Below are 25,505 nucleotides of genomic sequence, written 5' to 3'. Positions count from 1 at the left end.
ATCTGTTAGGATGCGTTGATAACATCAGACTTCCACATTGGTTTAATTTTATATAAAAGCATAGTACTGGTTGAGGAGAGGGGAGACCTACTGCTTGGCATTTGGCTGGATTCATTATTTGCACTGGTCTCTTTCTGACTCCGGGTCAGGCTGTAGGTGCGCGTTTGTGTGACACACCATGCACACGTAGAGCACAGTGCATGCAGATCGGACCAGGCCTTGTTCCAGCAAGGCTCGGAACATGATGCTGCTCATCCAGTTTTACCACTCCCCAGAGCACGGCCCTGGGTAGCCTCCGTGGTTCCCAGGCCTATCGATCACATCTGAGGAGCTCTTTGACTCAGAACCTTGATAAGATGAAAAGATGGAGGGCGCCAAAGCCACACTACAGGACAAACTAGGTGCTGTGTTTTGCAAGTTAACAAGCAAATCGGGGACTTTTATGATTAATTTCCAACCTTTGTTCATGAAAGAATTGATGGCTATGGCAAAACCCCTCAGTCCTGAAGAATCCACGATTCCCTCAGGACCTGCTCTGTCCCAGGTCCACAGTGGACATGGTAGAGTCCCAGCACACTCTGCATCTCCCTATAAGCCGCTCCTCAAAAGAAGCATGAAGAGCTGCTCACATGAAGTCTTTCTCACAGAGCTTCTGCAGCGGATTCAGCCTGGAGACTCCCTCGGGACAGAGCTGGGCCTTCAGAAACTCCCTCTCTTTCATCTTCTCAAAAGAAATGGCCAGATTGCTACTATGTCGCCTCTCCAGGTCTCTTACCCCTCCCTGCCTCCCATGGCCAGGTGTATGCCTCTGTGCTACCCACGATCTATTCCACACCTAACTAGCAAGATAGGCTGTTTTGACACAACACAACTTTCTGGTGGGGGAGGACCAGATTAAAAGTAAGGACCAGGTAAAAGTGACAAGGGGCTAATTATACGCTTCGTGGGTCACCTTATCACACTTCCTATATAAATGCACAGACATAAATTCACACATGTACAGCCATAAATGCACTTCTAAACCATCCTGACAAAGAGGTGATCATTTGAGGATTTAGGATGTCCTATTTGTCTTTTGCACACCTCTTTTATTAGTTAATACAGGACTCGTTTTCAATTAATTTTTTTCCAATGTCTTAACTTATTGATGTTCTCATCTTCTCCATTTGCGAAAGTGTATGGAAAACAAAGTACCTTTCTTCTCTCGCATCACAACAATCAACCCAGAAGCCTTCTTGACCACAAAAAGTTGTGAGGATTTCTCCTCACCAGCAAACAAGCAATTCTGCAAGAAATACCAGCTGAGTGCCTTCTCACCCGAGTGAGTTCTGATATGGTCTACCTGCAGATAGTATCAGATTCACAGGCTCTCCTACTGCAGCTGCTGCTCATGAACACCACATGGTTTTCTAGTGCTGACCAATCAGCTATAAAACCTTCTCCTTGAGCTCCTTATTGTAATAAATTCCAGTAGAGATTCTCTTTGGCGCTAGACTAAAAGAAGAGAATCATCCCAGGAAGACAGCAGCAGCTTTGTGGCACCTCAGAAGATGCTACACAGTGAAGAACGAGAAGCCAGACCAAAAGAAGCCAGACTTCAATTACATTATTTAAATCCTGACTCAAGCTAGCACTGTCTCTGAGCCAGAACATTCTCTTCCTTACTTAAACCCGTTAGACTTAGGCTTTCAGCTCATTATAGCAAAAATAGTAGTGAGTGATACACTATTGTTGGCATTTGCTATACAACCAGTTTTGTCCGCTGTGGCATATTCTATCTAGCCAGACAAAACAATGTATTTCAAGGACTTTCTCACCCAATCCAGAACACTAATCTTTATTAGTCTTAGCCCATCATGATGTTTATTCCTATTTTTAAAGACTGCTTTAGGAATATGATATAACTAGGAAGGAGGATGTGTGTGTGTGTGTTTGTCTCTGTTTGTGTATCTGAGAGAGATAGAGAGAGAATGAAAGTTATCACAAGCATATAGAAGCTTTCCTAACTCTTAAAAAGAGACAAGACAGACTTTTCTTCCAACTTTTTAAACAATGCTCTAGGAAGAATGCAGTAACTTCACAAATAGGAGGAAAACAAAACCAAAAACGAGAGTCTAAGAGAAAGCAACCTAGGTCCCTGAGCCACAAAATGAACTAACCCTGGAATTCCCCAGACTTCACGTGTGCAGTAAGGAACAGCCATTGTCTGAGCAGCTAGCTGCCCTGCATCCTTCTGAGAGCTGAATGACTCTGACGATACATCCACAAACAATATTGATTCTTTGAGGCTAATCCCAAGATTTTTTTTTGTTTCTTAAGCAGCTTACTTGAAATCTGAATCCAAAGAGAAATATACTTTCATAATTCTAGACATAGTTTGTCACTTGAAGGTTTAAGTAGTTTCAAGAACTGAAGGGACCAATTAATCTATGAAGTAGATTAAATTTAACTTATTCTGAAATCTTAAGCTGGAGACAAAAGGGAAGCTTGGCCTGCTAGAAATGAATGTGTGTGCTCCCAGTCTTTGTTTACCCAGGTGGTTAGAACCAGAAGATACTGGGAGGGTCACCCTGGAAAGTAGCCAGAACAAATGCCCACAAGTCTTGGTGGTAACCTTGCTGCCAATTCCTAAGATTTATTTTTTTTAGCATTTACTAGATCAGAAATTAGTAATACTGTAAATGGAAATGGAAAAAACAATGAGACACCTGATCTGTTGCTTTATTCTTTGAAGTCAGGAATATTCTATAAACAATTGAGAACTGCTTAGCATATGATACCCCTGGGTATGTTGTGAGCCCCACCAAACAGTAGATGTTAATGGGAACCTGGGACCAGATTTCCATGGCTCTGCATAGACACTTGACAGCAGAGATTGGGGGGCGGGAAGAGGGAATGGCATGATTTAGAAAGAGCTCATACATTTCAGACCTGCTTCTACACAAAGGGGTACCAGTCAAAAGAATAGAAACAAAATGCAAATATTTATTCTGCTTTAGCATGATTACCGAACAAGTTCTTAGAAAAAGCACATGGCTCAGGTACTCAGTAAACGTTTTCCCTCACCGTCTGTATCTACCTCCCTCCCTTTTCTCCTTTGTTGCAGGTGCAAAGAAAGGGAAGAATACAAATAAATAGGGTAATTCTCTGATTTCTAACCATTATATATATATATATATATATAATTTTATGACTTTATTGATGTACTATATTTCTCAAAATGTACACAGCAAAGCTTCCCAGTACTAGTAAAACAAAACAAAAACCAAAACCAAAAAACATTTTCTAAGCATTTCATTGGTTCACTACACAATTTTGGTACTTCTCTAAAGTACTTTGGATTTGAGCCTGATCTGAAAATAATTCCTTTGCCATAAGCTGTGATACTCTTCTCAAGAAATATAATTTACCTGATAAAGTAGGGAACCCATGGGGGTAAAAAATGTCTATGAAAAAAATAACATACTGAATATGAGAAGTTTCTCTCAAGAAAGAAAAGCTTGTTTGAATTCCCCACTGGGGAGTTTCTCACTTTTTAGTTAGCTTCAAGATGAAATTACATCTTGAAATTGCAAAACATAAAAGTCGAGCTGATAAAATGGGGAATGGCACTCCATAAGAGAGAAAAATGGAAAGGACTAGACTAGCCCACAAAGTGTCCCGAGAACATGGGCATTTTGGTACGTTAATTTAACCTCATGTAGACATCTCTGGCCCTCACCTCCTCCTGGAGCCAATTTCCTACTCAGGTCTTATTTGCTGTAGAAGTTAAACTAAGGGAAGTTGCATGAAATCAAAGAAAAATAGACTTACCAAAAAGAAAGTTAGATATGACCACTTATATTGGAATTAAGACTGTGCAGCAATGTTTGTTTCTTTAAGCTTCTCCTACATGTAAAGGGGCTCTCTCCCTTGGACCTTTTTATCCACTTCAACATGGCTTCTCATGCACTTAAGCCTCCTTCATGACTCTTTCCCTAAAATCCACTTTTCCTTTGGTCTCTTTCTAATTGAACTTTGCAACTTTCAATGCTAATATCCAGGGGTACCACCCAATGCCCTTTGAACAGGTGTCCCCTATTAGCTTGTTGGTTTCTATGACCACCCATTATATTTCCAGAAAGTGATGAAAAATGAGAAAGTAGCATAGTTTGGAAATGTTCCAGCCAAAATAGTCTTAATCTAGAAGTTGAGAACAGTCCTTATTTATTCAATTATTTTTTTTGCAGTGTTGACAGGTTAGATTCATCCTGAGCTTGGTACAAAAGTGGTAGAATATTGCCTCTCTGCCTCTGAGCTATTTCCTTAACTCATGAAAATGTAAGTTTTAAGTGATAACTTTAAGGACAAACGGTGAATAAAATGACAGGAGCAAACTGTTTCACCTAACCGGGATGGGGTCAATTAGAGTTAATTACTCAATATTTATAAGTTTGATGTAATAGGACTTGTGATAAAGTAGAAGGAAGAAGGCTGGGAGCAAGGTTCTTGGAGGAGAGAGTACATGCATGTTGCCCTGAGTTCCAGCTTAAGAAAAACTTAAAATACCTTCCAAGCTTCTGACTTTTGCAGTAGGTGCATGATAATGTCATTTTACTCAGCTGTGAGAGTTGTAGAGATGAGGAAATGGGTTTAATTTGGGTCACATTTTAGCTGAGGTATTGATGAGCTAGCTCAGCCAGGGTGCAGAGAATGCTCAGGTCTGACTTAGGGTTGTAAATTTGCCATCATTCATATCAATGGATTACACCTTCAGGCAATGAAAGAAAAGCCCTATAAAGAGAAAAAGGCCGAGTTTAGGGGAGTTGGGAACAACAAAATCAGGATTGCAATTAATACGAGAAAAATATAAGGGAAGGGAGTCAGAGAATGGAAACTTATCCAAGAGTTTTAACTGAGAAGGGGGGAAGAGTGATAGAAAATAGTTGAAGTAATTAAGTAATGAAAGAGCTCTAGATTATTTTAAAGAAAGTGGCTTAAAGTTATTGGAATGGTTAATGTTTTCAAGGAAAGGGAATGACACTTATTAAGATTGAAGAGGGACAGGAGGACCTAGAATTCAGGTATCTCTGAACTTTTGGGAAGCCTGCTGCTGCCTTTAATAGAAATCCAGGTCTACACATGAGGTACTTACATAATCACTCTGGGTCTCCTTAAGGGATAGATTTTTCTCAGTACTTATATGTTCATTCATTTTCTCTCATTGATTTCTTACTATAGCTGTGACAAATTATCCCAAAAGCTTCATAACTTAAAGCAGCACAAATGTATTATTTTTTTTAGTTTCAGGGGTCAACATCCAAAACAAATATCACTGAGGTTTAGTTCTAGAAGAACATAGTTCTTTTCATTTTTCCAGATTATATAGGTCATTAAGTTCCTTTATCTTCAAAGTTAGCAGTGTAACACCTTCAGCTGGCACGCTCTCTCTCTGTCTGTCTGTCTCTCTCTCTCTCCCTCATTTTCTCACCCTTGTGGTAATTTTAAATCTACCTGGTAATCCAGGACAATCTTTACATCTCAACAAATCTAATCTAATTCTAACTGCAAAATTATTTTTCCATATTAAAGTCACACATCCTCAGGCTTTGGGCACCTCTTTGAGGAATGGTATTTTGGACATCTTCGTGGACATCTTCAAGGTGTATGTCACCAAATCTCTGCAAAGCTCACTGAGAATTACAGAAAGAGCCTTCAGAGCTTCCTCTGCCTGATGGTTTATAGAAGTAAAAATCTCAGTAGAAAACTTCAGCAGTGTCATTCTCAAGCTATAGAATAATCAGCCCTTGTAAAATTTGTCCTAAAAATTGTGTGAAGATTCTACTTGGCTGCTAGTAGCCACTGATTGCATCATTTCATTGTTTGGAACAAAATAAATGAATTGCTCAAATAGCGTCTGTGTCCCTCAACTACTCTGATTTTTTTTTGCAGCTTTTTAATGTTTTATGCCCAAATCTTTAAACTCTAACCAAGAGGCAGACTAGTAGCAATCGTCATCTTCCCAAGACTAGTCAAAAGAGAGAAAATGAAGAATGGGGTGAGGTTTAAGGAACATTTGATAGTGTCAAGTCAGCTAACTTAAAATGACTTTCAGTCTTTCTACACAAGACTTACTTCTCTTTACAAATGGACAAAATCCTGATAAACCCAAGCACTTCGGGGCATAAACTCAGTCTCATGTGTTTGCTTGACTTGCTAGATCACAGCTAGCATTCTACCACTTGAGCCATGCTGCCAGCACAGCTTTTTGCTGGTTAATTGAAAATAGAATGTCACCAAATTTTCTGACCAGGCTGCCTTCCAATTGCAGTCCTCTGGATCTCAGCTTTCTGAGTAGCTAGAAATAACAGGTGTGAGCCACTGGTGGCTGTCTATGTTCTTGATCAAAAACCCTGCTAAAAATGATTATAACAAAAGCATCATTTTATATCTCAGTGCTACACAATGGCAGAAACTACAGCATCTTCTGTTTAAAAAAAAAAAGAAGAAATTGTTTTTTTTTCCCTCCCTGTGAAGGGGTAAGGAAGGGAGGGAACAACAGGAAAATGTCTCACATTTGACCCACTAGTGCAACATGCACTCTAAAAACCAAAAACGCATCTTGACTTTGATTCCTTCAATTGCCTTTTGAGTGGCTACTGATTCCTTCTCTGATAAGCACAGAAACAGGCCTCCTTCCATTGTCTTCTCTCTTTTGTCCTTTCTCAAAATCTCCTGGGTCTCTCCTTCCCTTGGGTTTCCTAACCCTCCCACCAGGGTCCATTTTTACCTTCTGGCTTCCTGCCAGTCTATTGGTCACTGCCTCTCACCCTTTATTCTCTCAAGAGCCAGCCTTGCTAGACAGAACTGTGGGTCTCATTAACTGTAGAATAAGAGAGATTCCAAGTCCCTCCCTTCTGCTTAGATTGACTTCTTTCTAGGCTAATCCATGGGAATGGTGTTTGTGTGTCTTCAGTCTGGAAGAACCTCTCCTGGCACTAAGTGCTGGTATGAGGAAGGACCCTGAAGTGGGTGGGTAGGAAATCTGCCCCATGAAGGGAGAGCCAGTCTACCCTCACCCCAACGAAACACTTGCCCAGCTGGTGAGTAGACAAGATGGAACACAGCACCGGCCTTGGCTTATCAGGCAACATCTGGCCACTGGATTCTACCTCAACCTCCCACCTGGTCCAGCTTAGGGATGTTTTCAATTCCCTTTGTCCTCAGAGAGTTAGCTAATTGGAACCTAGAAAATAAACCGACAACAGGTGAATAGAGGAAAACACAGAAGGATGAGATGCCAGGGGTGGCTGAGGGTGGGCACTTACAGAGCTGAGCTGAGCTGAGCACTGGCACAGAGACATCTTGGCCCAGGAAGGCTGAGGAGGACAGACAGGTACACAGAGGCAAGGGCTGTCTCCTGCAGATGAAGTGGCCCAGATAAAAGCCACCTGTGGCCACTCTGTCTGGGCCAAGGGCCACATCCCCAGTCTCTTCTTCCTCTGAAAAGATCCTTCTTAGGCAGAAAAAAAGGACTATCCTCCAGTTGGGTCGCTTTACTAATGTACATGTCCTTATCACTGCAATTGGGCAGCCTTTCAGAGTTCATTCTGTCTTCCTCAGAGTCGCCATGCTGAAATGCACAGAGAACTCTGTCTACCACAGGCCTGCATCTCTTAGGGCTCCCACAGCAGCAATGTTACTTGCTTCATAGCACCACCACCTCACTTGCTTTTCCACACACCCACCACAAGCAGAAGCACCATGCACCTTTCTGTAATGATGTTCTTCGGAGTCTTTCTGGCTGTTTCATCTGACCAGGAAGCTCCAGGAATGAGGCCTGGGCTTTGGGCCTTCGAAACGAAGATTCTGTTCATCCTGTGGGGTGGTAGCTCTTGCAGCTTAAAGGGAAGTGTGATTGTCCTTCCTCTGCTCCTGCCAAGCCCGTCTTTGTTGTCCACTCCTTATGGGAAGGAAAGGAGACTCTTATCATTCAGCTTGGAGGAAATAGATCCAGGAATTCACTGAAACAGAAACAGAAGTGAAACCAAAGCCAGCCCTCCAACACTCCTCATTCTCTCTGAATGCTCCAGATGATTTTAGCCATGGAAGAACTGGCAAGAGAATATTGGGATATAAGTTCCTTAGAGAAGAGCAGGGGCTGTCAGGCCATCTGTGTCTTTAACCAGCCAATGACATTGATAATCAAAGCTTTGTCAAAGATGCAGGGAGAGGCAGGGAGACAGGGAACAGAAGAGATGTGCGTTCCCGCCTCAGGCTCTGCGCACTGTAGTCCCGTCAAGAAGAAACTTGCCTGGGTGATTGCTGATCTTTTTGGATTTAGCTGAAAGCTTGATTTTACCGTGCCTCTTGTAAGCCAGGAAAGACTCAATGGTAGAAGCTGGCTGATCATCAGAATGACCTTGGGAGGTTTCCAGACATTCTAGATTCACTCAACCAGAATTAAAAGGGTGAGCCCCTCAATTCTCTACATCTATGTCTGGGTGCTAGGTTTCAGAAGTCATTTCTATAGTTTCTAGAATTTAAGTCATAGATTTGGAACTGGTCTAGGAGATCAACTATTTTATTTTATTTTATTTATTTTCGCTGGTCATGGGGCTTGAACTCAGGGCCTGAGCTTTGTCCCTGAGCCTCTCTGTGCTCAAGACTAGAGCTCTACCACTTGAGCCACAGCGCCACTTCCAGCTTTTTCTGTGTATGTGGTACTAAGGAATGGAACCCAGGGCTTCAAGCATGAGGCCCCTTATTTTCTAGTTCTGAAACAAGTAAACCATAGGCGTTGCATGCAATGTTACAAAATCACAACTGTTTGCCATTATGGTTCTTTTAGTGTAAGTATCAAAAAGAAGAAAAAGTATGTGCTTGGGGAAAATCTAGGTAACATCTTAATGAGTCACCAGTTGAAGACTTTGACTCCATTGGGCTTTTTTTTATTTAATAGCATATATTAATTGTACAAAGTAAGGAATTTAATTCATGACACTTCATTTTGTGTATATAAATACTTCTGGTCCTATTCACCCCTATTGGCCAGCCTTGTTCTGTTCTGTTTCTTTTTTGCTTTGGTGATGACGCTAGGGATAGAATTGTTCAAGGTTTATCCCTGCCAGAAAGGCACCTGAGCAATTGAGTCATGGCTCTAGCCCTTTTGCTTTACAACTATTTTTGGAATCAAGTCTTGTGTTTATTCCCCAGGTAGGCTTGGATGGTGGTGGTCCTATTTATGCTTCCATCATAGCTGAAATGAGAGATGCACTCCACCATGCCCAGCCTTTCATTAGCTGAGACAGGGTCTCGCACTTTGTCCCACAGCTGACTCCAAACTGGGATGCTCCAGATCTCCGTTTGCTGAGTAGCTGGGCTTACAGGCATGAGCCACTGAATTTTTCTGGTAGCAATCTTGAACCATAAGTTTAATAAAGTTAACTTCTATGCGTAAGGATGCTATCTACTATATCCCAAGCACTGTTTTAGGCACAGGTTATGTAGTGTTAATAAAAAATGTTAATGAAGAAACTGTTCTTACAGAGTTTTTATTCTAGTGGGAGAGATATAGACAAGATAAATATAAAATAGAGAATGGGTTGATACTATCTGTTAGTCAAATCAACTTAAGAAATAGAGATTTGGTCAGATACTATCTGTTAGTCAAATCATTGCAAGAAATAGGAATTTTGACTACGCAGTAATAGGGATCAGGTGTGTGAAGTTGTGAAGGTAAGCTTGTGTGAAGGTAACCTCAAGAAACTGCGACAACTAGCCATGGACACCTCAGGGGTACAGTTGTCTAGGAAGAGGAAATAGTAACTGCAAAGGCCCAGGGACAGAAACATGTCCAGTGTGCTAGAAATAGCAATGCTGATGGCGGAAATGTAAACTAATTTCTGTGTTTATTCTAGAGAAGAGAAATAGGAGATATGTTGGCATACAAGACCGTAGAAGGCCTTGAAGATTGTTGGGGCCTGTAAAGTCATTTGAAGGGTTTGAGGCAAGTAGTGGAGCGCCTGCCTGTGTCGAGTTGACAACAGCCCAAAGCAGCAGAAATGGGATGAACAGACACGAAGCTATTGAGATGCTTCAGCTCTACCTGCTGGGAGTTAGCATTTCATTAAGTGGTACCCATGGACACTGGAGGGATTTAGTGTCTCAAGCAGGCATAAAAGGATGAGAAGGCTCTGCACCGCCCTCAATCCACATCCCTCACCCCTCACTACGCTGTGAGTGCTACTGGCAGGCCTGGTGATTTTTCATCCTCTTTGGTCTCTTAACTACCAACGACATCCTCAATGAACTCTCATAAGCCAGATCTCCCACCCTGGCTCTGGCTGCTGTGTTTGACATGCTTACAACCCTCTCAAATCCTCCCGCTGGACGCGAATACTCATTGTGGGTGCCAGCAGTCCTAGCTACTGGGGAGGCTGAAATGTGAGAATCCAGGCTCCACATCTTCCCTAATGGAAGTGTCTGGGACACTCTCATCTCCAGTTAACCAGCAAAGAGCCAAGAGTGGAGGCATGGATCAACTAGGAGCCCTGAGTGAAAAAGCCAAGCAAGAGCTTGAGGCTCTAAGTTCAAGCTTTAGCATCCACATCAAAGAGGGAAGCGGATTTGAGGATTTGGGGTTAATGCCAGTATAATGGAACTAGTGTTGCCCTTATAAAAGAGGTGGGAGGGAACCCCCAGCCAGCCCGTCTGCCATGTGAAGATAAGTAGAAAGTGCCATCTGTGAGGAACAGGCCCTCACCACACAGTGAACCAGCAAGAGTCTTGGGCTTGGGCTTCTCAGCTTAGGGAGTTGTGAGAAATGCATTTCTGGTACTTGTAAATGAGTAAGAGTTAGCAGCTTGGGACACAGGGCACCTTATCTGCTTGGGACCAGATGGCTGATAAGCAACAACCACGTCCTGCACAGCTTCTCTCCACTGGTTTTTCCTGTTTTCCTTCATCACCTGCTCCACAGGCTCTCTGCTCAGCTGTTTGAAGGAGCATGAACCCAAGACCTCAGGGCTGAAGACCTTCCATAATGGTTTCAGCTAAGTATTTACTCTCGTTCAAGGCTCTTAGGAAAGCAGATTTTTTAAACTCTTAGATGTTGGCTTCCTAGTAGGCAAAAATACATATTCTCTGTAGCCTGTAATTGCATCTGACATGTTTTCTCTAAAACCATAATCCTATTATACAACTGACTATCATTAGGATATGGTTTCAAACATTTCTAACAAACATCACACTCCATGGTAATTTTTTAACTGATCACATGTATTTAACCAATCGATTGTTACCTTACAGTGTTGCTTGCATTTTCCCCAATTACTTAGTACGTGCCAACTTCAGAGCCATCCTAATGGCTTAAGCATTGAGGAAGGAAATTGAAACATCACTGAAGTCAGTCATTTGACAGTCTAGAGCGTGATCTTCATGAACAAATCAAAGCATTAAAGTAGGAGGATGGGGAAAACTTGAAGACACACTACAAGAATACAAAAGAAAAGTCCATCACTGATTTCAGAGAACTGTCATTCTCCAAAGCCCATGGGAAGGCTAGAAAACTTGGAGAGGGTTTTTGTTGTTGTTGTTTATTTTGTTATTCAAGTGAAAGAGAGATATTGTTAAGAGTGTGCCAAACTTACAAGTCCAAGTATGACAAGAGATGAAACTAGACTCCCCGGTAGTTGTTGACAAATACACACAGCTTTCCAAACCAGTCCTCAGTGACTCAGAAAGATGGGCATTCGTACAGAGGAGGAGGAGGCTGGCACCGTCTCCCAGGCCAAGCACTAATCCTGGGTGGCTCTGGGGAATGAGGTATTTAATCACCTCACCGGTAAGAGTCTTTCATATTGAGTAAATACTTGGCAGCCTTGGTCATCCGCTTGAAAGACAGAGAGAAAAGCAAACTTTCATGAGTGAGTATCCAGTAGAGGTGTTTGTTTAAGCTAATCCCGACTGTTCTTTAATTCTAACTTGGGGCTGTCTCTCCCATGCCCCATCATGGAGCTGTAGGAGCCAACATCACATTATTTTCTTTGTATGTGCCAGGGACCAATTATTAATTACTGGATGAATGAATGAACAAGAAGATAACTGTGGAAGACACAGTCCCACAAATGTGCTTCCTACTGTCAGAGACATTTGATTCACAAATTAATGTTTCTCAGTGTTCCTCAGCATTTCTCTGCTTGGTGGACACTTGGTTGGTGCCAGTCAAGAGGAATTTAGAAAATCAAAAGTGATAAATGAATTTTAAAAAACTTCTTGCTATTTACTACCCTCTCATTCAGAACTATAAGACTGTTTACAGAAAATGATCAACTTGTTGGCTTCATAAAGCAATATCTTCACCTATTGTAGGCTTTCTGGCCTAACATGACACGACATGCTCTTTCTCTAATGGGTAGCAGGTGGTCTTTTCCATCTGTGCATCACAGCTTACCACCCGTTAACTCTACAACATTTATAGCTACAGTGATGGCAAAATGCAAGTCTGATCCATTAGTTTCAGGTTTGGCAGCTGTTAGATAAAGAGCTGTGTGAAAGCCACTGGTCTACAGAATCATCACGAAGATGTTACAGAAATAATTCTTGTCCCCTGGTGCCAGACAAGACCAAATATCTTCTAAATCTCTGGCTTGAATCTATTCCTTAAACTGTAATTATCTCTCCTCTAATCTATTTAGTTCTTATTGGCTTTTTTATAACTCTTTGGTGACACATTGCTAAGAGCGTGAAAGTTGTGAAGTTATAAAGAATGAAAAGCTGAAAATGGCCAACGGCAAATGTCACAATTTCTTCTGACAGAAAAGTGGGCATCATCTGGCCTAGTCACAAGCAAAATGTTCCTAGTGTCTCTCCTAAATCTTTCTAAACCTGCCCAGCTTCCACCGTGTGTGTAATAGTTACTAGTGAGACAAATGCATTAACAGACAACAACCTAAGGGAGAGAAGATTGGTTTTGGCTCACATTGTCAAAGGAAGTGAGCCATGGTTCACCCTCCTGGGCGGAACATTGAGGTGGTGGGAGCAGGAGGAGGAGGAAACCACACACCCCATGGAGAGCAGGGAATGAGGAAGGCAAGAGGGACTGGACCTACTTCAATGACCCACTTCTTCCAAGTAGGACTCACTTCCTGAAGTTTCAAGAACCTCCCCAAATAGCACACCAGCTGGGAACAAAGCAATATGTGAGACTATGGGGAAATTTTATTACGTAAACCATACCTTCCAGGATGGGAAGGTGGCTCAGTGGTAGAGCGCTTGCCTTGCATGCATGAGGCCCTGGGTTCAATTCCTCAGCACCACATAAGCAGAAAAAGCGGGAAGTGGTGCTGTGGCTCAAGTGGTAGAGTGCTAGCCTTGAGCTGAAGAGCTGAGGGACAGCACCCAGGCCCAGAGTTCAGGCCCCACGACCGATGAAGACAACAACAAAGAAAACATACCTTCCCCCTGAACCCCAAAGGCTCATGGCCATCTTCCAATACAAAATTTAATCCATATCCAAGAGTTTCCAAAGTCTTAACAGTTCCAGTGTTAGTAAGAAGTGCAATTTTATCCTGGTTTGATACTGAAAATGTTTCCCCTAGACTGGTACATCTCACTTGTACAATTTCACAATTTTTTAGTGACGTGGGAAGCATATCATGGTATAAATTATAAATAAGTCATTTTAAAGTGATTGAGTTATAAATTAAACAGAATAGTGTGACTATTTAAATGCAATTACTTTGATTCGTATATTTCTTTTCTTTTGTACGTTTTGTTTTAATTGGCAGATATAAATTGGATATATTTATAGGGGATAACAAGTTCACTCTTAAAGTAAACTCTAAGACTTAAGGCAAACTCTTAGCTGTGAGCCCCCTACGAAATAAAAAAGAAGTTATGTACTCCCAAAAGACAAGGACACAGAATTAACATTACCATTTGCAAATGGTCCATGAAAAGAGAAAAAAGACTGGACAGGAGCAAGACCAAAACTTAGCTGAGTACACTAAATCTTGTAGCGGCATGTGTAGCATCCAAGGCTAATAATGGAATAATGCCGTGAGCTCCAGCAGGCTGAGCATCTCCAACCCTTGGGCTTTGCTGGTCACTGCCAGCGCAGCTTCTCCCTTGAAATGGCTATGCTCACTGCCTCCAGCCTTCTCTGGCAGATGATCCGCATCCTGGTATCTCTAGGATTCTAGGATCACTTAGGTTTCGCCCTCTCAGCTTCCAGCATCACCCTATCTGGGGTTGCAACCCTGTCGCACCATTGTTTGGTCTTGGCTTTCCTGAGATAAGGAAGCTTCCAGGCCACTAGAGCTCTTGCATTCTGTAGGCCTGCAAAACCAGCATCAGGCAGATGATGTTGAAGTCTGGGTGCCTGGATATGGGGAAAACACTTTTCCTGGCAAGAATCTCTGTACATAAAACACATCCTGGAACTTTCTTCTCAAAGGCAAGCCTTTCAAAGTAGCTGAAACTTTTATAACCTTAATCTGGAGCTAAGTAAGGTCCGGCCCATTCCCCTGATGTCCTCAAAGAATCTTTGTTACTGTTTCAATACAAAGTATTTGATTGTTTTTATGGCTATTGCCATAAAACAACCATGCCCACCCCCTACCCCGCTTTCTTGCAACTTTCTACGTGCTCCTTTGATGATCAAACTGTACGTAAAATCTTTCTGCTCTGATTTTTTCCCCTCCCAATTCTCTCTGTAAACCTGGCCAAAAGCATCCATCATTATTCATGCCACAGCCCAAACTCTATGCTGCATTGAACTTCCCTTCACCAAACTGGTGTACTACTTCCTTTTAAGATTTTTTTTTTTTGAAAATTGTTTCTAAGTAGTTGTACAAAAGGGTATCAATTCAGTATGTGAGCTTATGAGTCTAATGAATGTTGCTCAGTGTCCCTAGCCCTGGATAACCCTCCCTCTCTCCCAAAGGACACCATCCCCTCAATTTACATGTTCCATTCTCACACATGTACTTTGGATATTCTAAATGCATTCTCCCACCTTTCCTCTCTCCATTCACCCATCCCCGACTCCAAAAGTTTCCATCTTCATTGTGTTAAACTATGTTAGTCATTCAAAGGAGTTACACCATTGGAATCCTCACCTGCCTATATTATAGTTAATATAATTGTGTGTAGACGTATATGACCCCTGTATATATACATGTGTGTGTGTTTATCTGTGATTTTAGGTCTAACTTCCACGTATGAAAGAAACATGTATCCTTTGTCTTTCTGAGCCTGACTTATTTCACTTAACATGGTGGTATCCCAGGTTCATCCATTTCCCTGCAAATGACAATCAAGCTTCCCTCAAATCTCAGGAAATAGAAAAAAAAAAAAAGGTCAAAATCTCCTTTGCCAGAATGTGATATGAGAGGCCTGTCATTGAATTCCCAACAAAGCTCATGCTCTGTCTGAGCCATGCCCCTTCCTGGCTGCACTCTAGTCTTCTGAGCTCCTACCACAACCTCCCACCAAGTTCTGCCTGCACCATTCTAGCTTTCCTCCACCCTGCTGCTCCATGTCTCCACATTTTCCCCATTAACCACAACTTAAACCCATATGGTCAGGTTTAGTCGTAGCAATGGCCCTGCTTCCCCAGGAGCAAATTGGTCACTTCATCATTGTTGTGGCAAACATGCCTAACAAAAACAAGCTCAAAGAATAAAGATTATTTCTGGCTTACAGTTTCCGAGAGTTTGGACCGCAGTGGTTGGGTCCAGTGCTCTTGGGAAGAACCTTATGGAACTGGAGCATATAGAGAGAGGAGGGTGTTCACCTCAGAGCAGACAAGAAGTGGAGAAGTGAGGAAGGGAAAAAAGCATACCCAGGGGCCACCCTGTTTGCCTGGACCTCACTGCTGAAAACCTCCAAAACTTCCCCAGATAGTACCAGCAGCCGGGGATCAAGCATTTGACATGTGAGACGGCTGGACATTTCATATTCAAACCATGTAAAAACAACATATCTCGTGTGTGTGTGTGTGTGTGTGTGTGTGTGTGTGTGTGTGTGTGTGTGTGTGCGTGCACGCATGCATGCCAGTCCTGGGGTTTGAACTCTGGCCTAGGTGCTGTTCCTTAGCATTTTCTGCTCAAGGCTATTATTTGAGCCACACCTCCACTTCTGGCTTTTTGGGTAGTTAATTGGAGATAAGAGTCTCACAGACTTTCCCAGCTTTGAACCTCAATCCTCAGTTCTTAGTCTCCTGTGTAGCTCAGTAGCTCAGTAGCTCATATTACAGGTGTGAGCCTCATGGTTCCATGTAAACTGTCTTTTGTTTCCTCTTTGCTACAATCCTTAACCCTCATTCTTACTCTTACTTTACAACTAATTTTTCCCTTCTGGGGATTGAGCCCAAAGTCTTATGTAAACTAGACAAAGGTACTAGCACTGAGCTATATCTCCAAACCCCCAATACCCAATTTCAAAGTGGTAGACAGTGGAAATAATGACAAAACTATACGTAGATAAAATCCTTTGTGACACACATGCCTGCCTGTGACTAATCAGGTTCCTATCTCTCACACTCAAAACAATCTTTCTTGTGACTGCCTCTGGGTGTGCTGCAGAGTGTAAGGAGTTAATCCTGGGTTTATCTGGTCAGGTGGCAGGACTCTCATGTTTAAGAACCATGGCCTTGTTGGCAAAAGTCTAGAGAAAACTGCAGTTGTTTGAGATTCGGGATAGGTAGGGTGCCAAGACCTTCCTGTTACAGATGAAGGGCACTTGTTAAGGAAAGATGAATGGAATAGTGAGAGAGGCCAGAAAACTCGCTAGGGTGGTGTAGGACAAACGCCAATGCAAATAAAATAGGAAACACTTGAAATCTCCCACTTTGTTGAAGGGTTTAGAAAAACGTATTATTTTTAATGTGCTTAGAAACAGAACAAAAATATGTGTAGTGTACGTGTAAAGAAAGTATTAATAAAACATTCCCGCATGATCCTTTTTGCTATACATACCCTTTAGCTCAACTTGTAACCAGCATTTTCACTTAATAACATAAAACAACGCAGTGTCAGTCAAAGGCTTCCAGCCAACTCTCCTTGTTTTCAGATTCAGGATCCTTTCCCACTCATTTCTTACAGACTGAGTTATGCTTCCCTCAAATTCCTATGTTGAAGTCCTTCCCTCCGGCTATGTGATTGTAGTTACCAATGGCCGCTGCTGGAAGTCATTTTGCTCCATAAGATCTTGGGAATGAAGTCTTTCTGATGGTATTAGTGTCTTTATAGGAAGGGACACAGTGAGCCATGGCCATACATGCCTACAAACTCTTCCACTGGGGATTGGCTGGACCTTCAATTATAGCAATCAACTGTGTCAGCCATGTGTCAGGATATCATGGACTCCTATTCTTAAAATGATGCTCAAGCCTTGACATTCACTACTACTTACAGCTAAGTCTGCCTTTTAGGTAGCTCAGAGAAATTTGATGATGGAAATTTGAAGAAAGAATGGTAAAGAAGCTCTCTCTCTCTCTCTCTCTGATCTTTTCTAGCTCTTTCTCAGCTCTTTCCTTCTCTTCCCCAGCTCCCTTCTCTTTCCTAGCTCTCTCTTTCCCACCTTTCCCAGACGCTCTCTTTTCTAGCTCTTTTCTCTCTCTTTCCCAGCTGTCTTTCCCAGGCCTTTCCCCACCCCATGGAGGACCAAGATGGCCTGGTGCCAGCCGGAACGATGAATAAACCTACCCCTTACCTGAAAAAAAAAAAAAAAAAAGAATGGTAAAGAAGACAGTGGTACTAGAGTTGCGTAAGATAGTTTTTACTTTAGGGAACTAACGGCTTGAATGAGCCCTGAGTATACCAGAATACCTTTCTGCCCATCACTATTGCTTCATCTCATTGTTGGGGTCTCCTTCTCCCTCATTATTCATATTTGCATCCTTAACTGAGAGGCAGTTATAGAAATTAATAAAGAGTAAGCTTTGACATCAGAGAGGAATTTGAGATTTTATTAAGAAATGCTGAAAAGCCTTCATATACAGGTGAATGGAATTTCTAGGGCAGATAAGCTGCAAAGTTACCTAGAACAGGGCTAACCCCCTTCCACATACCTCCCACCCCCCCACTTTCCAATCTTCCCCAACCCTAAAGCTTGCCTTGAGAAGCTAGCTTTTTCTCTTGATTATTTTCCCCAGAAGGGGAAAGGGAAGCCGTGTGTGTGTATGTGTGTGTGTGTGTGTGTGTGTGTGTGTGTGTGTGTGTGTGTGTGTGTGTGTGTGTGTGTGTGTGTGTGTGTGTGTGTGTGTGATGATCCTGGGGTTTGAGCTTAGGGCCTGGGCACCTGAGCGTCTTTGCTCAAAGCTATCAATCTACCACTTGAGTCAGAACTCCATCTCAGGTTTTGTGGCGGTCAATTGGAGATAAGAGTCTCAAGGACTTTTCCTGCCTGGGCTGGCTTCAAACTGTGATCCTTAGCTCCCAGGCTCCTGAGTAGCTAGCATTGTAGGCACCAGGCCAAGCCTTTTTTTTTTAAAAAAAAAATCAATCAGATAAAAATTTAATAGGAAGCATATTTTTTTTCTCCTTAATTGCAGATCTGGCAGGAGGCTGTTAAAGAAAAGTGTACCATAAAACTTAGGGATGGCTGTTGTTTGTGGACTGGATTTTTGAGGTCAGCTCATTCCCACAGTTAATTAAAAGTTAAATACACATATATCTAAAGAGTAGACAGAAGCTGACAATTCTCTTCATTCTCGAGAGACCCCCAAGTTTTGTCCTGTGCACCCACCCACTCTTTCCCTCACTGGGTCTAGATTTTGTTTCATTGTATCTAATCAGATGACAGCATATCTGTAACTGTCTTTTGAGAACATGAAAAATAAAGCTTTTGTCATTTTCCCTCCTATTTCAGTTCTGGGAACCACAATGAAAACTGTTCCGACTTCCCTTCTCTCGTTTACTTTAGCAGACCAGTGGCCAGAAGAGCTATGTGGAGAGCTCCCACCCGTGGAAGCAGGTGATAGAAAAATTAGCCTGATTATGGAGCTGTCAAGCCAACTCTCCCTTCAGACAGAGAAGATCAGTCACTTGGAAGAAGTACTGGAGGAAAAAGAAAAGAAGATTCAGGAACTACAAGCCGAGCGGTGCTCCTACATAGCCCAAGAGACAACAGCCCCTACAGAATGTGTATAAAAATGCTCCTCCCTTTTCTTCAGCATGCACGTGGTCTCAGATAAGGACTTGTAAAAATTCCCAGTAAGAAAACAATAAAAGTATATTACATTGCCATCATGGTAAAGTCCACGGCCTAAGCATTCTCTCAAGTTCAAGTTTCCTATAATTTCACATTCAGAAGCAAACACTATACACTTCCCCATTAGTCAGCAGCAGTCACATAGCTTATACAGCTGCAGAATCCTAGGCTGTTAGACTTTCCTGGTTAGCAGCGAGAGAGGCAGGAACCCAAACTAGTCAGCTGGTAAGACAATGTAGCACTTGCCTCCTACCAGAAACGTGTCACACAGCAATGGAGGAGGGGCACCAGTGGCTTTGCTATGTCGCTAGCTGCATGTCATGGAGGGCCGGCTTCCAACCAAGGAGTGTTAGAATACTGAAAAGGAGACTCTGCCCACAGAGGAGCGAGCTCCGGAGCTCAACCTCTCCTGTCCTCTAGAGTTTCTTCATAGTATACATCCTATTAACATTAGCAAAGGGAGAAACAAAACCAAAGCAACTTTGAGAAATTTCATATGAATGGATGAATCAGCGATGCGGTCCTTTGGGAAAAGTGTCCTGGGACATCTCCCTGGGAAAACACTGAACATTATTTTTTTTCTCCCTTAGGAGCAAGACTCCGATTAAAGCAAAATACACATACACTCTTCTGTTCTGATTGTATCACATAACTTGGAACAGTACTAGCTTTTCAGTAGATGGAAAATAAGGAACATGGACAAAAGAAAAGCCTAGAAGAAATCTCTTACTCCTCACTCACTCCCTTTTACTGGAGAGAAGTAGCTAGGTACTGTGAGGAAGACTTTGGTACTTAACTCTTATTGTTGATACCGTATTATTCTGGTCGATAATTCTAGTTCCCCTACAAGTGTGACTATATTGCTACTTTGGAATTTAATCCAGTAAGTTCTTTCTACAAATCTCATCAGAATTCTTCTATTTTCAAAGCACAGTAATAGACATCTGAACTCTAGCAAACATGAGAATCACAATTGTTTTAAATCCAGGAGTCCACAGATATGAGTCCCTGTTTAAGGCTGGTCATATAAAATGGGAAATGAAAGTGAGTATGAGCCAAACCTAAACCAGCACTGCCTTAACAAAGGTTCTCAAATTCACTGAGAGAGAGTGATCAGTGACCATGCTCAGTCCATGCCTATGGATTAGGCTCAACAGTATGCTTTTCTTCCTTCCTTCCTTCCTTTCTTTTTCTTTCATGTGTGTGTGTGCACACACAAGTGCTCACACTTGCCGGTACTGGGGCTTGAACTCAGGAACCAGGCATTCTCCCTTTTCTGTTCAAGGCTGGTACTTTACCACCTGAGCCACAGATCCACTTCTGGCATTTTTGGTGGCTAGAGATAAGAATCTCATAGACTTTCCAGCCCCGGTTGGTTTGAAGCTTAATCTTCAGATCTTAATGTCCTGAGCAGCTAGAATTACCATTAACACTCAGGCAAGACTGTAAATTTTAACAAAAATGTGGCATTCCAGGTGAACATATTTCAGAAACTACATTTTAAGACACATGGATTTAGGCCCAATTTCAAAGCTAGCTCTTATATTACACTCTCAGACTAATGACTAAGGACTAAGTCCCTTCTCTGTGCTCTCCTCCTCTCATCTCCTTAAACCCCATTCATCTCCTTGGTACGCTTCGTGATCCTCTCTGCCCCCAGAGGGATGTCCCCATTCCAGCCTTGGGGTTCTATCCATTGCTCCTGACACAGCATGGTACGTCCTTACTCTGTGGTCATGGGAGAAAACTTTAAATCTTTTCCTTTTTGAAAGGGTGGACAATTGCCGAGTGCCAGTGGCTTTTGCATGTTATCCTAGCTATTCAGGAGATTGAGATCCGAAGATTAAGCTTCAAAGCCAACTCTAGCAGGAAAGCCCATGAGATTCTTAGCTCTAACCACCACAAAGCAGGAAGTGGATCTGTAGCTCAAGTGGCAGAATGCTAGAGTTGAGCAAAAAAGCTCAGGGACAGCACTCTGTCTCTGAGTTCAAGCCCCATGTGTATGCACACACACACACACACACACACACACACACACACACACACACACACGCATACGTGCAGAGTAGACAATTTCAAGATGAAACTATCATCTCTACAATTTTGATTGCTGTTATGCTAAGAAAGTTCCTATCTTATTAGTATCTTAATACTGAGGAGGCGTATTGGGATAACAAAGTAAAAGGGAAAGGAGGAAGAAAGAAAACCCATGTCATCTCAAAGAGACAGGTTAACTCTAGATGAATGTTCTCTAGCTAACTCCCAACAGAGAAGCAGCCTTAGGGTAGAGATAAAATAGCAAGCAAAGCAGAGCTGCTATCAATAATTAATTGAGCCTGTTACCTCTAAATACCCACAGATTGGCCACTGCAAAAGAAAGCATCAAGGTCATATTACTCTGTAAAGCCAATTTTTTTAAAAAAAATAAGAAGTTGATCTCGATTCTGGTCTCAGTTACCTTCAAATCAGAAGTTGGAAACTTGGCCAAAAATGAAATAGACTACTTGTGACATTTTAATAACCAGAATTCTTTGAGTATAGAGTGCTTACGTGGGGAGGGAAGGAGGTACTGGCCTGTGAGCAATTTCTAAGTGGAAAATTTCTTGTAAGCTAAAACTACTTTAATGTAATAGATTGTGTTTTAGAGGAGTTGAAAAGCAAGCCACTGAGGAAACTGTCCCAACCATGTGAATGACATGCTCTAGGAGCCAGCTCAGTGGAAGCAAGGAAGCCAGAGTTTAATACAATCTACAGAAATAAGCATTTCTGGAAAAATAATGAGTCAAACTCAATTTGAATGATCTTCCTATGCTCATCTGTGTTTATTCTAGAATTCAGTCAAATTCTTCTATGGTATGCTGAACTAAAGAATACTTGCTTTAGTAAAACAGAGAATTGTTGATAGATATACAAGGCCTAAATGAAAATAGTATTTATTTTGCAATTAACTAATATGAGGACTTCAATGACAAAATTATCATATATATGGCAACATTTTTTTTTACTCATTGAAAGCCAAATGTTTGAGTTAAAAAGAATTGAACTCTAATCATTTGAAAACATTAAGACTACAGGTGTAATTTGTTAGAGTGTGTGCTTAGCATGTGTGATTGATCTTGGGTTGCATCTGAAGCACAGTAAAGGAAAGAAGGAAGGGGAGGAGGGAGGAGTGAAAAGAGGAGCTAAAAACTAGAAAAAAAAGTAGCAATATTATTTCCTCAGTTTCACAACAAAATCTTTTATTACGACTTTTTGGGCCTAGCTGAGTAACACCTGCCTAGCTACTTAAGAGCCGGTGATCTGGGTTATGATGGTTCATATCTATTATCCCAACTGTCAAGGAAGTGCAATGGCTGAGCACAGTGGTGTGTGCCTGTCACCCCAGCACCAGGGGGGAGTATATGTAGGCGTATGCCCAGGCCAACCCTAGGCACAAAGTCAGAACCTAGCTCAAAAGATGACCAGCTTCATAAGGCACTGGAGGTATGGTTCAACAGATAGAGCACTGCTTTGCAAACCTGAGGCTCTGAATCCAACCCCAGTACCACCACCCCCCACCCCCAACACACACAAATGAAGTATCAGACAGGATTGGGCACAGGTGGGCTACTTGGGAGGTAGAGATTGGGAGGAATTCTGTTTAAGGCCAGTCTTGCCTCTTCTCAACAGAAAAAAAAAAAAATGAGCATGTTGGCACGCACCTGTCACCCCGACTACAGTGGGAGCCCAAATAGGCAGATGGCAGCCCAGGCCAGAGTGTACAAAAACCAAGACTTGATCTCAAACCAAGATTTAAGCCCAAATATCAAACTCCTATACCACCATCCCCCACCCCCCAAAAATAGAGAATCAAGCTCAAGAAGGGAATAAGCTTTTAAAAATAAAAAAAATGTACCCTAGGACAAAGTTCACAGCAAAAGGCAGGACTGCTCACAAAGTTTCCCACATCTGATGAAATTACGATTGTATGGTAAAACAAAACAAACAAAAACATTTCCTCTTCCCAGCTTCCCAGCAAAATCATCTTGAAAGCCAGCTACTCAGCATATTTTGTTAAATTTTTTTGGGGGGGGGTCTGGCCGTGGTGCCTGAACTCTGGGCCTGGGCGCTGTCCCTCAGCTCTTCAGCTCAAGGCTAGTACTCTACCACTTGAGCCACAGTGCCACTTCTAGCTTTTTTTTTCTTTTTGCGTATGTGGTGCTGAGGAATCGAACCCAGCGCCTCAGGCATGCAAGGCAAGCGCTCTACCACTGAGCCACCTTCCCAGCCCTCAGTATATTTTTAATGACTGAAAGCTGCCACAGGACAGATGTAACCAGTTCCATTTGTAAGGTTTGAATTTATTTTTGTTGGTTTATTTCCCAACAAGGATGACCCTTAATGCTCAGTTCTGAAAGATTGGGAGGTAAATTGCATGATACATGTATATATGACTAATAACTCTTTTCTTTGAGATAGGTCTCACTTAAATAGTCCAGGCTTGTCTTTCAGTTGTGATCCTATTGTCCAGTCTCCCAAATGCTGGGATTATAGACATAAACCCCTATGCTCATCATCTATTAACTCTTGCATTCATTTTCCTAAATGTCACCTGTAAGCTTGTGACATTTCATACAATGATAATTTCACAGGTGACCAACAATAGCACAATAGACGAGCACCAAGTCATGTGTCAAGTGTGATAAGGTTAATAACAGGGAGTTACAGTTAAAAGGAAAATGTTCTTCATACAATCTTTAGCCTTGCAATAAAAAAAGGTGTGACTTATTGCCTAGCTGCTAGTGACACAAAGTCGATATGGCAAGAATGAAAGATATGAGAAGCTATGGTAGATGCCACTATCTTGGTAGGTGGTTAGCTGAATCTTGTTAGCTGAATTTACTAAGCATCAGTATGTGTGTAGAAATGTACCTACTATTTTCACTGCAATATCAAGTTAATTAAATTATTCTCAAATCAATTCTCTAATCCTCATAAAGTTTCAGGTGGAAAAGAAATTCCAGACTTTTAACTTGGAAATGCCAAAACCAGGACCTGCAGTCCCCAAGTGGGTAACTTGTCCTCACCTGTCACCTGTCATCCTCATACAAGTCCTTTGTCTAGGTCTCCTCCCCCGAGTTGGCCCTAGTACACTTACAGAGAAAAACACTTCCACAGCTTCCTTCTTCCTCCACCTTGTTCTACAATAAAGATCCCACCAAAAAGAGCCTAGGGTCAATGTAACGTGATTGGCTTGGAAGCATCCTGGGGCTGGGATATGAATGCATAGAGCACTTGCTGCATGTGTTTGAGATTCTGGGTTTGACCCCTAACCCCAGAAGAGAAATGGGTGAGACTCTGTGTGAAAACAAACAAGCCTACATAAAAAGAAAAATACCAAGATGCCACTCCCTGGCAAGATCAATCCTTCCATTGAATTCCCCTCCCCAAGAGACTTATGGAAATCCAGTGAGATCTTTCTATGTTTCCTTTCACAAATCCATGACATTGTTGAGTCAATACCAGAGCCCACCATTCTTACCACGAATCACTGAAACTCAGAGAAGGCTGCTATCTCCCTACGCCAACCCCACACACCTCTGCCGTTCTCTTCCAAGGGGTCAGACCTTGATAATAGCCTGTCTTTTAACTCCCATAAGCATGGCCAGCCCAGGCAGTAGTAGTAACCAAACTTTATTAAATGGTTGGGAATAGCCAAGATAGAGTGTAAGAAAAATCACACCGTTGGTTCAAGTTATTCGCTGGCTTGCACGTAAGACCTCAAGTTCTTGCCTTGGTTGTTTTCAGTGGATTTCCACAAGGTGAAAACCAGCTCTGCTACCATCCTTAGCATTCACTCCAAACACCATATCCCTTCCCCAGAACAAGAGCCGGTCTCTACTTCCCCCAGTAGAAACCCAGAGTAGGTTTCTACAATCATCCCAGGACGGATAACTGACAATATTCTTCCTCTCTTAGAGGAAATTCCACACCACCCCTCAGGATGTGGTCTGTCCTCAGGATCCCTAACCATATGTCCTAGCACCTGGGTTGTTCAGACTTAAATAACACTTCAGTGGCATTCCAACAGTCCTATAAATATCCGTACTTAGGAACAAATGTTTTCAATCTATTCTGTTTTATAGACTGGTGGGTATCTTAGTCTGTGCATCTGCTTCATCCTCAAGAAGTATGTGATAGTTTTTGCAACTTTCCTTATATAAAGTAACACTTCTCCAAAGATGAGTTCATATTAAAACTTTAGAAATCCATGGGTGACAGTCTTAATGCAAAAACAATCTCTGTGCTATATTGCCCTCTGCAAGACT

General features: G+C 42.1%; 1 protein-coding gene across 1 annotated transcript in view; it reads left to right on the top strand.

The window, feature by feature from the left end:
* The window catches only part of Ccdc192 (coiled-coil domain containing 192), a 137,506-nt gene extending 118,356 nt beyond the window's left edge, over nt 1–19,150 (top strand). The window contains exon 6 of the mRNA XM_042674650.1: nt 18,910–19,150. Coding sequence (XP_042530584.1) covers nt 18,910–19,136 — 227 coding nt within the window. The 3' untranslated portion in view covers nt 19,137–19,150. The remainder of the gene's footprint in view (nt 1–18,909) is intronic.
* The last annotated feature ends 6,355 nt before the right edge of the window (nt 19,151–25,505 follow it).

This window comes from Dipodomys spectabilis, unplaced genomic scaffold, assembly GCF_019054845.1.
Source record: "Dipodomys spectabilis isolate Male_0828 unplaced genomic scaffold, ASM1905484v1 ptg000019l, whole genome shotgun sequence".
Classification (NCBI taxonomy): domain Eukaryota; kingdom Metazoa; phylum Chordata; class Mammalia; order Rodentia; family Heteromyidae; genus Dipodomys; species Dipodomys spectabilis.
The sequence above is the reverse complement of the archived record's forward strand: the minus strand, read 5'-3'. Positions and strand labels throughout refer to the sequence as shown.